The sequence below is a fragment of the Megascapheus bottae genome, chromosome X, assembly GCF_031878675.1.
Source record: "Megascapheus bottae isolate mThoBot1 chromosome X, mThoBot2.hap1, whole genome shotgun sequence".
NCBI classification, from domain to species: domain Eukaryota; kingdom Metazoa; phylum Chordata; class Mammalia; order Rodentia; family Geomyidae; genus Megascapheus; species Megascapheus bottae.
This window is the reverse complement of record NC_143547.1, coordinates 80,545,540-80,561,671: the sequence shown is the minus strand read 5'-3', so window position 1 is coordinate 80,561,671 and position 16,132 is coordinate 80,545,540. Positions and strand designations below refer to the sequence as shown.

General features: G+C 37.2%; 1 protein-coding gene across 1 annotated transcript in view; it reads right to left on the bottom strand.

The window, feature by feature from the left end:
* The window catches only part of LOC150041433 (double-strand-break repair protein rad21-like protein 1), a 32,779-nt gene extending 18,240 nt beyond the window's left edge, over positions 1 to 14,539 (bottom strand). Inside the window, exons 1-5 of the mRNA XM_090327158.1 lie at positions 14,529 to 14,539; positions 14,186 to 14,342; positions 12,858 to 12,987; positions 10,246 to 10,339; positions 7,760 to 7,866 (exon numbers count right to left, since the gene is read on the bottom strand). Coding sequence (XP_090183284.1) covers positions 7,760 to 7,866; positions 10,246 to 10,339; positions 12,858 to 12,987; positions 14,186 to 14,342; positions 14,529 to 14,539 — 499 coding nt within the window. The remainder of the gene's footprint in view (positions 1 to 7,759; positions 7,867 to 10,245; positions 10,340 to 12,857; positions 12,988 to 14,185; positions 14,343 to 14,528) is intronic.
* Positions 14,540 to 16,132: the final 1,593 nt, after the last annotated feature.

Genomic DNA, 16,132 nt, shown 5'->3' with positions numbered 1-16,132 from the left:
CCATCCCATTAAAACATGGGCCAAAGACTTAGAGTCTTCTCTGAAGAACAAATAAGAATGGCCCATAGACACATGAAGAAATGCTCAACATCTATGGCCATAAAAGATATGTAAACCAAAACAGCTCTGGGATTCCACCTCACTCCAGTAAGAATGACCAGGATCAACTAATCTAATAACAACAGATGCTGGAGGGGATGTGGCCAGGAGGGATCACTACTACACTGTTGGTGGAAGTGCAAACTTGTTCAGCCACTATGGAAAGCAGTATAGCAGTTCCTCAAAAGACTAAACATAGAGCTCCCCTATGACCCAGCAATTTCACTACTTGGCATTTACCCAATCGTCCAGAAACAAGGACAGACTAAATCCACTAGCACAACAATGGTCATTGCATCTCTATTCACCATAGCAAAGATATGGAACCAACCTAGATGTCCCTCAGTTGATGAATGGATCAACAAGATGTGGTACTTATACACAATGGAATTCTATGCTGCTGTCAGAAATAATGGCATCGCCCCATTTGTAAGGAAATGGAAAGACAGAAAAAATCATATTAAGTGAAGTCAGCCATACTCAAAGGAACATAGGCTCTATGGTTTCCCTCATTTGTCCTCAGTAGGAACCCTGGGCTCTCCTAGCAGAGATTTACAATAGAGTAAAACCTAGATACACAAGGCCATATAGTAGGACACTAAATGAAAGGACCTCAAGGATATAGAAACAAAAGCCATAAAATGAGTGATTGTTCTCCTTAATGTACCATGTAATCTCTCATATCTTTTGCTGTCCCTTAGTTATCTCATATTGTTACAGTATTTCACCTTGTTATCTGATATATTGTATGTATGCTTATTTGGTTATTTGAAATTGGATAGGGAAGGGGGAAAACAAGATGAGGGGTGGGGTGGGTGGAGGGGGAAATGGGGAAGACATGATAAAGGGTATCAAAGTATGTGAAGTAATGCACCTTCTATCTGGTGAATATAATGTAACCCTTCTATTAATTATAATAAAAATATATATGGGAAAAAAGAAGTAATGTACCAGTGAGGGGAGGGAAATATGGACCAAGACATGAGAAAGGGTATCAATGTTGTGGATTAATGCACCCTCTCTCTGGTGGATATAATGTAACCCCTCTATTACTCAATAAAAATATATGGAAAAAGAAGTAATGTACCCATATATGCATGTAACTATAACCCTGCTATAACTCCCTACAACAAAATTTTTTGAGAAAATAATTGCTCTTGGAGATGCACACAAATACATATATATATATATATATATATACATTTATGGGGAAGAGAATGCAAGAAGATTTGCAGGATTGCCTAGATTTGCAGAATTAATATTGTGAAAATGGCCATAGACCCAAAAGCAATATACAAATCAATGCAGTGCCCATAAAAGCTCAGGAAATAGCATCCAGGCCCTGATTTAAATCCCCAGAACTGTTACAAAAATAAATGTCATTATCATTCCTCACAAAATTACAGAAATCAATACAAAAGATTGTCTAGAGGCAAAAAAAGACCCAAGTAACAAAGTCAATTCTCAGCAATTAGAGAACCACTGGAGGTATCAGAGTACCAGACTTCAAATTATACTACAGAGCCATCATTTTTATAAAACATCAGCATGGTACTGGCCCAAAACAGACACAAAGAACAATTTAACAGCAAAAATTATCCAGAAATAAAGTCACACACAGCCAACTAATTTTTGTCAAATGAACCAAAAAATATATGAAGTAAAAAAGACATTCTTTTCAACAAATTTTCCTGGAAAAAATTGGTATCCATTTGCAATAGACTGAAATTAGCTCTCTATGTCTCTGTACGGAAAATTAATTCTAGTTGGTTCATGAACCTCAAAGTAATATCTAAAAGTTTAAATCTATTACGGGAAAATGCTGGAAGATAAAGACATATTAAATTATTTCTAAATAGCAATACAAGAGGATAGAACTAGTGTTGAGAAGTGGGAATGTATCAAATAAATGAGTTTTGGGGCCAGGAGTTTGGCCTAGTGGTAGAGTGCTTACCTACCACTCACGAAGACCCTGGTTCAATTCCTCGGTACCACATACATAGAAAAAAAAAGCTGGAAGTGGTTCTGTGGCTCTAGTGGTAGAGCTCTATCCTTGAGAAAGCCCAAGGACAGTGCTCAGGCCTTGAGTTCAATCCCAGGACTGGCAAAAAATAAATGAATGAGTTTCTGTACAACAAAGCAATAGCCGTCTGAACCAAACAGAATGGGAGAGAAATCTTTGCTAGCTATTCAACATCTGTATCCAAAATATGCAGCAAAACTCAAGAAATTTGATCAAAGAACATGCAATCCTATCAACAAATGGCAAGTGAACTGAAGAGATGTCTCAGAAAAATGCAAATAATGAGCACATACATGGAAAAATATTCAACATCTTTAACCATAAAGAAATTGAAATCAGTCATGAGAAAGGGTATCAATGTTTGTGAAGTTATGCACCTTCTATATGGGGAATATAATGTAACCCTTCTATTAATCACAATAAAAAATTATTAAAAAAACAAAATTGAAATCAAAACAACACTAATATTTTTACAACACTTCAGCCAGAATCAAAGCCACCAAGGAAGAAAGTGCTAGACAGCATGTTGACAACAAGAATCCTGCATATACTGTTGTTGGAAATGTAAACTAGTGATTCCTCTGTGGACATTAGTATGAAAATGCCTCAAAACTCTAAAAATAGATTTTTCACCTGATCCCCACCATATCACTTCCAGGCTTAATTGTGAAGGAGACTATATTAGTATCTTAAAATAACATATCCCTGGGAATTTGGCCTAGTGGTAGAGTGCTTGCCTAGCATGCACGAAGACCCGGGTTCAATTCCTCAGTACTACATACATAGAAAAAAGCCGGAAGTGTGCTGAGGCTCAAGTGGTAGAGCTCTAGCCTTGAGAAAGTCCAAGGACAGTGCTCAGGCCCTGAGCTCAAGCCCAGGACTGGCCAAAAAATAAAAAAAAAAACATATCCATGTTTATTGCAACACTGTTCACAGTAACCAAATGAGGAAATCACCTGAGATGCCCAACAATAGATGTGTGGGTTAAGATATGGTACATAAATATGATGGAATAGTCTGCATCCATAAAGAAAAATGAAACCATTTCATTTGCAGAAAATGGGATGCAAGTAGAGGATATCCTACTGAGCAAGACAAGACAAGCAAAAAAAATGAAATCTCAGTGGTTTCACTTATATGTGATAGCTAGATCTAAAGGATTTTCATGCTCATGTATGTAAGACTAAATATATACATAATAACTTACATGGCTAAACATAAACCCTGAATCAAGTTAGTTAGGAGAGCATTCAGGAAAGAGAGAGCGGAAATGTAACTTACTGCAAGCGTATATGAGAATAGCACAGAGAAATGTCACAAAACCTGATTATCAATAGGAGGGTCCTATGTAATAATTTGTACACGTCTAGGATTTTCCTAGGAGAGGATACAATAGCTCAAAAGCTATGTGCATATAGCCACATAGGAAGAAGGTGAGCAAAATGAACTCCAGGATATGGAAACAAGAAATTTATCTTGGTGGTGGTTGTTTTTAATGTACTAGGTGAAATTATTTCTTTTCTCTTTATTTCCCCCTCATGGTTTATAACTTGTTGTTACTGTATCTGATTTTGGTACCTGATATAGTGTATATACATTTCTTTATTTCAAATAGGGAAGGGAAGGGGGAAAAACAAGATGATTGGGAGGGGTAGGGAGAGAGAATGTGGGAAAAAAGCACAGGAAGGGGTATCAAGGTTCAAGGAGTAATATACCCACTACCAGATAAATGTAACTGTAACCCCTCTACATATAACCCTGACAATTTAAAAAACAGGGAAATAGGAGGGGAAGGAAAAGAAATAGGCTCTGTATGCGTGGGGATTACTAGGAGTAAGGAATGCCTGAGAGGAGGATAAAGAAGACCCAATAGGGTTAAAATAGATTAGAAAACAGCAAAGAAACCTACTGGAGATGCTTTTCCTTAGAGGGAATGTGAGTGTGACAAAGGGGATGAAACTGATTGCAATGCAATGAAAATGTGTGCTGATAAAACAATGAAATCTGTTCAACTGGGTAACTGACATAAACCAACTAAAAAGAAAATACATAAACACAAAGAGACAACAACTAAAAACCAAAATCCAACAAGAATATGGATTTAAACATGAATACCAAAGCCGAGCGCCAGTGGCTCATGCCTGTAATCCTAGCTACTCAGTAGGCTGAAATTTGAGGATCTGGGTTCAAACCCAGCCCAGGCAATTAACTACCAGGAAACCAGAAGTGGTGCTATGACTCAAAGTGGTAAAACACTAGCACTAGCACTAGCACTAGCACTAGAGTTCAGGGACAGCGCCCAGGCCCAGAGTTCAAGCCACACAACTGATTCCCCTCACCTCAAAAAAAAATGATTACCAAGAAAATAGAAATGAGTAGCTGAATGACCTCAAAGACAAAACTACTAAATGCTTAATAGACCTCAAAGATGCACATAAAGTCAGTGCAAAAAGAATTTCACTAAAGAAAGAGGCAATTCAAAACTTCATATGGAATAACAAAAGACCCTATATATTAAAAAAAAAACAATTATCAGCAGAAGAGCAGTGCAGGGCTGGGAGTTTGGCCTAGTGGTTAAAGTGCTTGGCTCGCATGCACAAAGACCCGGGTTCGATTCCTTGGTACCACATACATACAAAAAAGCCAGAAGTGGTGCTGAGGCTCAAGTGGTAGAGCTCTAGCCTTGAGAAAGTCCAAGGACAGTGCTCAGGCCCTGAGCTCAAGCCCAGGACTGGTAAAAAAAAAAAGAATAGCAGTGCAGGAGGAACTTCAATGCCAAACTTTAGGCCCTATTACAGGGCTATAGTGACAAAAACAGCTTGGTACTGGCACAAGAACAGGCCTGAAGACCACTGGAATAGAACTGAGGACTAAGATATTAACCCACAGACGTATGGCCACCTAATCTTTGATAAGGGAGCCAAAAAATAGAATGGAAAAAAGTCAGCCTCTTCAACAAGTGGTGCTGGTAGAACTGGTTAAGCACATGCAGAAAACTAAAGTTGGATCTTCTTTGTCACCCTGCACCAGGATTAACTGCAAATGGATCAAAGACCTGGAGGTAAAAGCAAATACACTGAAAACTTTACAAGAAGAAATAGGAGATACACTAGGTCGAAACTTTATTAATAATGACCCAGAAACAACAAATTAGAGAAAGTTTGGATAAGTGGGACTGCATTAAATTGCAGAGCTTCTGCATGGCAAAGGACATACTAGCATACTAACTAGAAAGCCTACAGAGTGGGAGAAGATCTTCACTAACCATACAACAGACAAAAGCCTCATATCTAAAATATATCAACAGCTAAAAATATTGAATCACTCCCAAACTAATCTCCAAAGAAACAACCATCCCATTAAAACATGGGCCAAAGACTTAGAGTCTTCTCTGAAGAAGAAATAAGAAAGGCCCATAGACACATGAAGAAATGCTCAACATCTATGGCCATAAAAGATATGCAAACCAAAACAGCTCTGGGATTCCACCTCACTCCAGTGAGAATGACCAGGATCAACTAATCTAATAACAAGAGATGCTGGAGGGGATGTGGCCAGGAGGGATCACTACTACACTGTTGGTGGGAGTGCAAACTCATTCAACCAGTATGGAAAGCAGTATAGCAGTTCCTCAAAAGACTAAACATAGAGCTCCCCTATGACCCAGCAATTTCACTACTTGGCATTTACCCAATCATCTAGAAACAAGGACAGACTAAATCCACTAGCACAACAATGGTCATCGCAGCACTATTTACTACAGCAAAGATATGGAACCAACCCAGATGCCCCTCAGTTGATGAGTGGATCAACAAGATGTGGTATTTATACACAATGGAATTCTATGCTGCTGTCAGAAATAATGGCATCGCCCCATTTGTAAGGAAATGGAAAGACTTAGAAAAAAAATCATATTAAGTGAAGTCAGCCATACTCAAAGGATCATAGGCTCTATGGTTTCCTTCATTTGTCATAATCAGTAGAAACCCTGGGCTCTCCTAGCAGAGATTTACAATAGAGGAAAACCTAGATGCATAAGGCCATATAGTAGGACACTAAATGAAAGGACCTCCAGGATATAGAAACAAAAGCAATATAATGAGTGACTGTTGTCCTTAATGTAATATGTTATCTCTCATCTCTTTTGCTGTGCCTTGGTTATCTCATATTGTTACAGTATTTCACCTTGCTATCTGATATATTTTGTACATGTATATTTGGTTATTTGAAATCGGATAGGGAAGGGGGGAAAACAAGATGAGGGGCTAGGGTAGGGGGAGGGAAATGGGGACCCAAGACATGAGAAAGGGTGTCAAAGTATGTGAAGTAATGCTCCTTCTATCTGGTGACGATACTGTAGCCTTCCTATTAGTTACAATAAAAATATATGGAAAAAAGAATTTCACTAAAGAAATAGAAATACTCCTCAAAAATTAAGTCCTGAAGATGAAAAATAAAATAGAAAGACTCACCAGGAACTTATTTTTTAAAATAGAGCATAAAATGTCAGATATTGACAACAGTCGAAAAGGCAAATGAAACAGAGATTAAAAGTGAAAGAAAAGTAATGTACCCATTACCTGATGAATGTAACTATAACCCCTCTATACATCACCATGACAATTAAGAAAAACAAAAGAAGAAATTGGTAAGGATATCTGCACTATTAAAAGACAAAATGCATTAATGATGGGGACATGTGAAATAGAACATTCTAGAAGTAACGCCATAGGAAACTTGCAACAAAATAATAGCTCAAAAATTCATTCACATGTTTTATAAAAGAAAACCCAAGACCCTTTCAGGGACCAAAAGTAATCAAAGCATTCCAGGCACTGGTGCCTCACATCTGTAATCCTAGCTACTTGTCTTGAGTGGCTGAGTGATCTGAGAGTCCAAGCCAGGCAGAAAACCAAAAGAAATCTCCCAAACAGCCAGAATGGTAGCTGCAGTTCAGATGGTAGAGTGCTAGCCTTGAGCACAAAAGCTGTGGGAGAGTGTCCAGGCCTTGAGTTCAAGCCTCAGGACTGAGAGCAAAAAAGAAAGTAACCAAAGCAGCAGGGGCTGTATATTTAACAAAAGGGGTCATACCCTGTCTAGCTAGAAATGGCTCTGAGTTCAAACAAATCCCAGTATCACAGGAAAAAAAAACACATAAAAAGTCCAATGTTGTTTCATAAACATGTGATGATTATTTTGTCCTGCTGATCCTCAAGTCAACCAACATCTGTATTTTACACCTGATAAACATCAAATAACAGAAGAAATATGATATTTGAAGCTATTTTGTGTAGCACAGCAAGAAATCCTTTTACATCAATTAACTAAGCATCTGTTTGTTTTTCTTCCAAGTCTGGAGATCCCTGAGGTCAGGTACTGCCCCTTAAAACTGTAATATGGATGTCTATGACAGCCTTTAACATACAGTAGGAATTCATTAAAGTCCTGTATACAAAGATGGGAAGAACATCTTAAGACCTAACATTGATATCCTTGCTTTAAAAAAATAGCAAGAAAAGTTTTATTGGGGTTTGTACTTTAAAAATCAAATGTCTACTCTATAGAGATTTCTACTGGCTGTTTCAACATAAAAATACAGCTAAAAATGATTATGATATAATTTTCATTTCTGCTCACCAAAGCTGTCAGCCTTAAAATATAGAACACAATCATAATCTTCTTTAAGGGTAATTTCTTCGGGTCTGCTTTGGTGGTGAGATAAGCATTCTAAAACATCCAGTTCACTAAAGAAAAATATAAGTTTGAGGAAAGCATATAAAAAGAAAAAAATTAAAACAAGCCAAGATTTATAATAAAGACACAGGAGAGTTTAAACACTTTTTTTCAGTGGTGGGGATTGAACTCTGGGCCTGGATGTTGTTCCTGAGCTCTTCAGCTCAAGGTTAGCAATTCTTCCACTTGAGCCCCAGCACTACTTCTGGCTTTCTGGTGGTTAATTGGAGATAAGATTCTCACAGACTTTCATGCTGAGCTTTGAACCATGATCCTCACATCTCAGCCTCCTGAGTAGTTAGGATTACAGGCATGAGCCATCAGTCCCTGGCCTAAACACTTTTTGTAATGCCAAGTTTTCATAGATGATATTCACAAATCATTTCCAGGCTGCCAAACCCACTGCTGATTCTCAGCGCTGAACCTGTTGTTCAAGCCATAGCACTACAGCTTTAATAGGTGTTTTCTCCAAATCCATGTGAATCCTAATCACCAAAATGATGCTATTAGGTTTTTGCCAGGTGACCAAGTCATGAGGGCTGTGGTTTCACAAATGGTATTACTGCCCTGACAGGGCTTCCCACTACTGTCTCCCTTCCTTTCACCATGGAACGACATGAGGAAAAATGTGCCACCTGTGAGCCAGGAAGCATAACCTCACTGGACCCTAATTGCTGGAGCCTAGAAAATTGCCTTCCTAAACTTGAAGATATTGTAACAAAATACATTGCACTGAATAATTTATAAGCATCAGAAACTACTTAAGCTCATTATTCTGGACATGGGGAAATTCAAGATCAAGCTGCCAGATGATTCAATGTCTACGGAGGGCCAGTTCCAAATACAGGCACCTTCTTGTTATATTCTTAAGTGATGGAAGGTGGAAATGGATATGCTTTAGGCATCTTTAACAAAAGCACTGATCTCAGCCACAAAGGCCTTCTGAATTTAATTATCATCCAAATCCCCATTTTTTAAGACCATTACATTAGGGATTATGTTTCAACATATGAAATCTAACATACACACTCAAAGCAAAGTCATATATTAGCTAAAACCTAACTTGTTTCTCCTCTTTCTGAATTTAGCATTCCCTGGGGGTCCTAATTTTATTAGATGGTAACCTGATCTTCATGCCCCAAATCAGAATCTTCCTTTACTTGCTTCTCTCAGAGCCTTGTTCAATTCATCAGCAACTACTGAGGGCTCTGCCATTTTACACATATCCAGAATTTGACTGCTACAACTTTCCTAAGATGAAGACTGAGAATTGATCACAGATACTATCTTCTTTCAGTTGGTCCTCTTGCTACAATAATCTTCTCATAGGTTCTCTATCTCCTTGCTCTCACAGTAAGCGACGGGGTGCATGTGAGCTCAAGTCAGATCTTGTTAGGCTTCGATTCTCTATTCAAAACCCATGTTTCCTTATTTAATAAAAGTGTAACTGTATCTGCAACATCCCACATGACCTGGACTTCCTGTTATCTCTCTGACCACATTTCTCTACCAGCTAGCCTTTCTTCTCCACCCCGATATTACATGCATTCTCACTTAGGACCATTGTCATTTGTTCTGCCTGGTGCATTTTTTTCTTGACCTTACTGAATGATGTGTCCTTAACTAATCATAAAATTCTTTCACTGATAGGCACTGGTGGCTCACACCTGTAATCCTAGCTACTCAGGATGCTGAGATCTGAGGATGACAGTTTGAAACCAGTCCAGGCAGAAAACTCTGTGAGATTCTTATATCCAATCAATCAATCAAAATCCAGAAGTGGAGCTGTGACTCGATGTGGTAAATTACCAGCCTTGAGCCAAAGGAGCTCAGGGACAGCACCAAGGCTCTGAGTTCAAGCCCTATCACTGACAGAAAGAAAGAAAGAAAGAAAGAAGGAAAGAAAGAAAGAAAGAGAAAGAGAGAGATAAGCAAAGGCATTCTCTCCTAATCACCCTAATACTTAGTTTAGGCATTTGTATTTTACAATACTTCTTAATACCCTCCTGGAATATTATATATAAACTTCTTTGATTTTCGTCAGTGTAATCCAAATAACTAAATTTAATCCATGAATACAGGAGCTGTGTTTTATTCATGATTTGTCTTCGGTTCCTGAAAGAGTGCCTGGCACAGGAAAAGTATCCAGTGAACACTTATGAATGAATTCTTAAGTATACTGTTCATATTGCAAATTACAATGATGCATTTTATTTCTGTAATCTGACATTCCACACTAACTTTAAATCTTTGTCAGCTGTATAAATATATGCAGAAATACAGATGTATTTACATACCTGTTCAGAACCTAAATTCCCCTTACCTGAAAGAAATTTGAACATGAAAACAGCAAAACATTAAGAAAAATCAAAGGAAATAATGTAATTTACTTTATGTTCTCAAATTCAAAATCATGAAATTCTTCTCTTAATGTGATAGAATCATATTGTGCTTCAAACTGCTGTCTTGGGAGGTCAATCAATTCTGAAAAGTATACAAAAATATATTCTATAAAGAGATGCTACATAAAATAAGAGTTTCTCAAATAAATATTTACTGTCCCTCACTAGACTGCTGCTTACTCTCTTTAGCTGGTTTCCCTATATCCACCCCTTGCCCTCTATAGTCCATTGTCTATAAAGCAAGTGGCATAAGCTTTATAAAAGTAAGGGAAGGGGTAAGTTCAGAGGGGTTGGACAGAATGTTGAAAGTGGTTACATTGATCAAGATGCATTATATTCATAAACTACTTTGAGGAATAGCAATTCCTTTGTACGAACTTCTTAAAGTTAATAAAAAATATTCTGAAAAGTAAAGCAAACAGATGAGAAAACTATGCAGTTTAAAATGACTTAGCAATTTCTTTCACACATGTAATTTGAAGCAAAAAGTTTGAGTCTCCTTTAAGTCCTACCAGAAGAGCAGGAGTTATGTAAGGACACGGTCTTCTTCACTCATTATATTCCACACAACTAGAATTTTTCTTACCTCAAAGAATCCCATGTTTTTCATCCTAAGAGATTTTCTCTTGCAAGTTCATCTATTATTCCATTCCCCCAGGGACAATTTTGAAGCTGAATACTTTTCCTTTTTCAAGTCTGAACTTGAATTCTTTCTTCTCCCAAAGGTTTTTTCCTACAGATCCTACCTAAAATTAACTTGTCTATTATTTTGTGTTGCAGAAACATATTTGTTTTCCTTTACTGAACAATTTTTGTAATAAGTTCTAGAACATTTGCATAGTTTGATTTCTAATCCAAGTGAATGGAAACTTTCTTCCCTGTGTGTTCTTTTGTCCCACAGTCTAATATGGTTGGCACACACTATAAGAACAATAATTATTTGTGCAATATAGAAATGAAATAATAAGTCTATCTCTGAGCCACACTTGAACTGAGTATAAATCTACATGGGGCCTCTATAAATGTTGTAAGCAAATAATATAAAAATATCAGTCCTGCTTGGCCAAATGTGTTTAAGGTATTCATATGTAAGGTATTACACAGGTATTGTAAGAGATTCAGAAAATAAGATTGGTATGATTGGATAATGCTAAGTAATTTGGAAGGCTGAGATTAAGAAGGTTGAGTTTCAAGGCTAGCCTTGGTAGAAGAAACGTTCACAAGATGCATTCTTAACAGACAGTTTGGTGTGGTGGGACGTACCTATCATCTTAGTTTCACAGAAATCTGAGACTGAGAGAACTGTAGTCCGAAGCACCCCAGGGCAAAACACCCAAGAGACTCCATCCCAATAGAAGGAAGCTTGCTATGGCAGTGGGTACCTACCATCTAAAGTATTATGTGAAGCCTAAAATAGGTGGACTGCAGTGCAGGAACATGACTAGGCAGACAGGTAGACTGTCTCTAAAATAATCTGTGTAGACATGGCTGGAGGCAAACCTCAGTGGTAAAATCCCCATCTAGCCAACAGGAGATCCATAGTTCAAACTCCAAAACTTCCAAAACAATAAATGATTTTACCCAGGCACAGGTGGCTCTTGTCTGTAATTTTAGCTTACTCAAGAGGCTGAACTCTCAAGATTATGGTTTGGAGCCAGCCTATGCAGGGAAGTCATCTCCTATTAGTTACCAAAAAATGGAGCTGTGCCTCAAGTGGTAGAGAGCTAACCTTAAGCAAAAAGGTTTAGGAAAAGTGTCCAAGCCCTGGCTTCAAATCCCAGAATAAGCACACACAAAAAAAGTAATTCAGGCCAGGAGTTTGGCCTAGTGGTAGAGTGCTTGCCTAGCATGCACCAAGACCTGGGTTTGATTCCTCGGTACCACATACATAGATAAAAGCCAAAAGTGGTGCTGAGGCTCAAGTGGTAGAGCTCTAGCCTTGAGAAAGTCCAAGGACAGTGCTAAGGCCCTGAGTTCAAACCCAGGACTGGCAAAAAAAAGTAATTCAGAAAATGGCAATGACAAAGATGCCTTATTCGCTAAGCTTGTGACCTGACTTTAAATGACCTTTCCACTAGATAATGATTATCTTCAATGTTGAACAAATGCTGTGTAAATTAAAATTTGAAGACACTGTACATGGAAAACTCACATATTTTGGAAAGCTTAGGAATTCTGATAATGTTTCATAAATAGGAGGCAACTTTGAATATACAGAATTTTCAAGACAATGACATTTCTGGTACTTACAGCCTGTCACACTATTTCTAATTTCTCTCATGAATGCAAAAATATATGACAAACTAGAGTAACCATTAGAAAACAGAATACTAGTTTCTTATATATGTGGTGGGCTTAGGTATATTTCTTACATAAAACAAGAATACTGCAAGTTTTGGGACAATAAAATCTTGTACAAACACAAGAAAGGAACAAGTGAGAGAATATAATTTATCCTTAACTATGGTGACATTTCATCAACTTGAAGCTTACATTCACTTTATCATGTAGAAGTACAGCATGCTGACAGTTAATAGAGCTCATCCCAAATAAAAATTACAGAGGGAACTAAGAAGGAGGAAATAAAGTTGCAAGTTTACCTGCACGAAATGTCACATTCACCGAAATATATGCCTTTTGGCAGTCTGCCAAAAGGTACTTGACCTTCCTGCTATAGATTCGAACAATTCCCAAAAGAAGATGTCCATAAGTTCGAAGTGCAATTTTCGCCTTTTCAAAAGTTTCAAAATATTAAAATAAAAATTAGATTTGTTAGTCCTGTTTGAAAATTGTAACATTTTCTTCTCTCTAAAAAGCATCATATTCTTAAACTCAGTTGCATTTACCTGACATTGTAAAATAATAAACATTTATTAGCCTATTGACCAAAAGTAATCTCATACAGCACTTAAGTGAAGTGTGTTATTGCCAGTATTATGGAAAAAACGCAAGGCTCTGATGTCAGACAAACCTGGGTTAAAGCCTTGGCTCATTTGCTTATTGTGATTTAACACAACCACCCTTAACTTTATCTTAATGAAAATGGCTACAATTTGTTACATACTTACTTGATGCTAGCCATTGTCCAAAGAGCTTTTCATACATTAATGTATTTAATTTTGGCAACATCTATTTACAGGAGAAAAAAACCTAGACACAGTTATGTTAAATGGTATGCCCAAAGTAACACAACTATTAACTAATGAACAACTAAATATAAATTTTACCAACTCAAAGGTTCCTAATAGCTACCCACACTTCATTGAGTCTAAAAGCGTTTATTTCTGGGCCTAGTTATGAAAATTAAATAAAATAGCAAATATAAAGTCTAGCCTAGTGACAAACACATAGCAGCCTTTCAGTTCAAATAGAAATAATAGATGCTATACCTTTAAAAATATTAATACTTAATTCAAACTCTAATAACTTTTATAGTACTATTTTACTGTTTATAAGATCTTTCCATACTATTTTAGATATAATCATCCTTCATAGTTTCTGTTCTCACTCATTCATTCACTCCCTTATTTATTCCTAAAGAATGCTTATTAGGTAGGTAGTATGTATATAGTATTGTGTTAGCGAATAAAGAAATGTTAAAAAATATAAAACATAGTCTTCATCCCTCAGAGACCAATCTATTTTCATAAATACATGGAACATTTTCTATTTTATTAATATATGCAATAATTATTGGTGTTTCTTATTCACTGATTATTAATATTTGTTATTTTCAATATTTGTTATTAATAATATACATGTATTTACATGTAATAATCAGATGGCAAAATACATCAGAATTAAAAGAAGTCACTTCACAATTAAAATTGTCTTGGAAATATTATTTCATAGTATACATGTATTCTAATTGCTTTCCTTCCAGAAGTCATGGCTAACATTTAGTATTGTTTTCTAACCCATAATATACCTGAGGTGCAATAATTCTTGCAACTGCTGTCTCCAGATTACATTCTAATGCATCAGACTTTCTGAGTTTCTTGAACCAATGAGCTGCAAGCCATACTTTAGCCAATGGTCCTTGCCGACTTAAAAGCACCCGGCTGTAGAATGTGTTGCTTGTTCTCCTTATTTATATTTAAGGAAATAGGGAAAAGTGCAAAGAAATTTGGATTTTATAACACATTTCAGTACAAATTTTCTGCAACCAAATAACTCTTTGAGTGTATAAAATAGCATTTAGATTATTGTCTTTCACTATATTGTTCAAAACAATTTTATATAAAAAGAAATAGTATTTACAATGGTCATACTCACTAGACATTTTATTGAAAATGTTCTGTACAACTTTTGGGTGGGGTGGGAGAAGAATACTGAGAGAGACTGAAGGACCCAGAAAGAAAGAAAAAGAAAGAGAAAGAACAAGAGAGAGAAAGTGAGAGAAAGAAAGAAGAGAAAAGGAAAAGGTAAACAAATGTTTTCTTCATCTGACTTCTATAACTTTAACCCCTCTGTACATCAACTTTATTATAACAAAAAATGCATGAGAAAAAAACAGTATTTAGAACATAAAGTCATAAACTATAATTATAAACTAATCATCCCAATAAATTTTCAAACATGTAGTTTAAACACATGCTAATCATTGTCATCTTAGATTTTAGTTATAAAAATGATAGGATTCTCTTATTCTATTAGGAACATAAAAGGAAAAGAAAGTATAGAAAACAAACAAGAATGAAAGTGAAATATTTTAAAACAAGAATACTAATGTTCATTTAAAGCACATATATTAGTATACCTTTCTCTAACCCGTTGTGATAACATTGTAGCGCCCAGCTACAAAGCCCAACTTGAGAAGGGATGTGTAACACTTTGCTTCAGCCCTGCAGAAGAAAAAAATTATTAATAACATGTATATAATCTTAATATGCCACTAATGGAAGTTTCTTTTCTTTTCAAAAGTTTTTTTATAAGGAAAGCCATGCACTGGTGGCCCACGCCTGTAATCCTAGCTACTCAGGAGGCTGAGAACTGAGGATCAAGGTTCAAAGCCAGCTCCGGCAGAAAATTCCATGAGACTCTTAATTCCAATTAACCTCTAGAAAATGGGAAGTGGGGCTGTGGCTCAAGGGGGTAGGATGGTAGCCTTGAGCTGAAGAGCTCAGGGACAGTGCCCAGGCCCAGAGTTCAAGCCGTACTATCAACCAAAAAGAAAGAAAGAAAAAAGAAAGAAGAAGAAAGAGAAGAGAAGAAAGAAAAGAGGAGAGAAAAAGGAAGAGAGAGAAGAAAGAAAGAATAAAAGAAAGAAAGAGAAAAGAGAGAGAGAGAGAGAGAGAGAGATAGAGAGAGAGAGAGAGAGAGAGAGAGAGAGAGAGAGAGAGAGAGAGAGAGAGAAGCAAGCTTCTAAAGGAGAACATTAAGCCAACATAAGCCCAAAGATGGCAGGTAGACAACATGAAGACAGCATGGGAGAGCCAAGCCCACGGGGCCCACGTCTAGCTGGGAGAAGAGCATGGGCAGGCTGAGGGCCGTTTAACGGTCATCCTAGAAGCTATATGGGAGGAAACCCAGAGGGAGGAAGAGGATGAGAGTGTGGCCTAAAGCATGAGGTTGAGGGCTCCCTCTTAGATAGTTACTTAAGAGAGAGGAATCAAGGACCAACAGAAGTGACCATTTGATACCCCCTAGTTCCCCAGGAGGCTCCTCCAGTCTCCGGATTACTGAAGGCCCACGGGTGTTTTAATGTCTGGCCTTTGCCATGAGCTGAGGATTAAAGCCCGGAGTGCTTGTTGTTAGGGGACCCTTAATTCCCACCACCTCACCCCGGTATTGCCCTCTTTTCGGCGAAGGGTCTGAAATAAGGTTTGCCTAAAGAGTAGCTTCAAAGAGAACCTACTTACCAAGCATTCCGCCA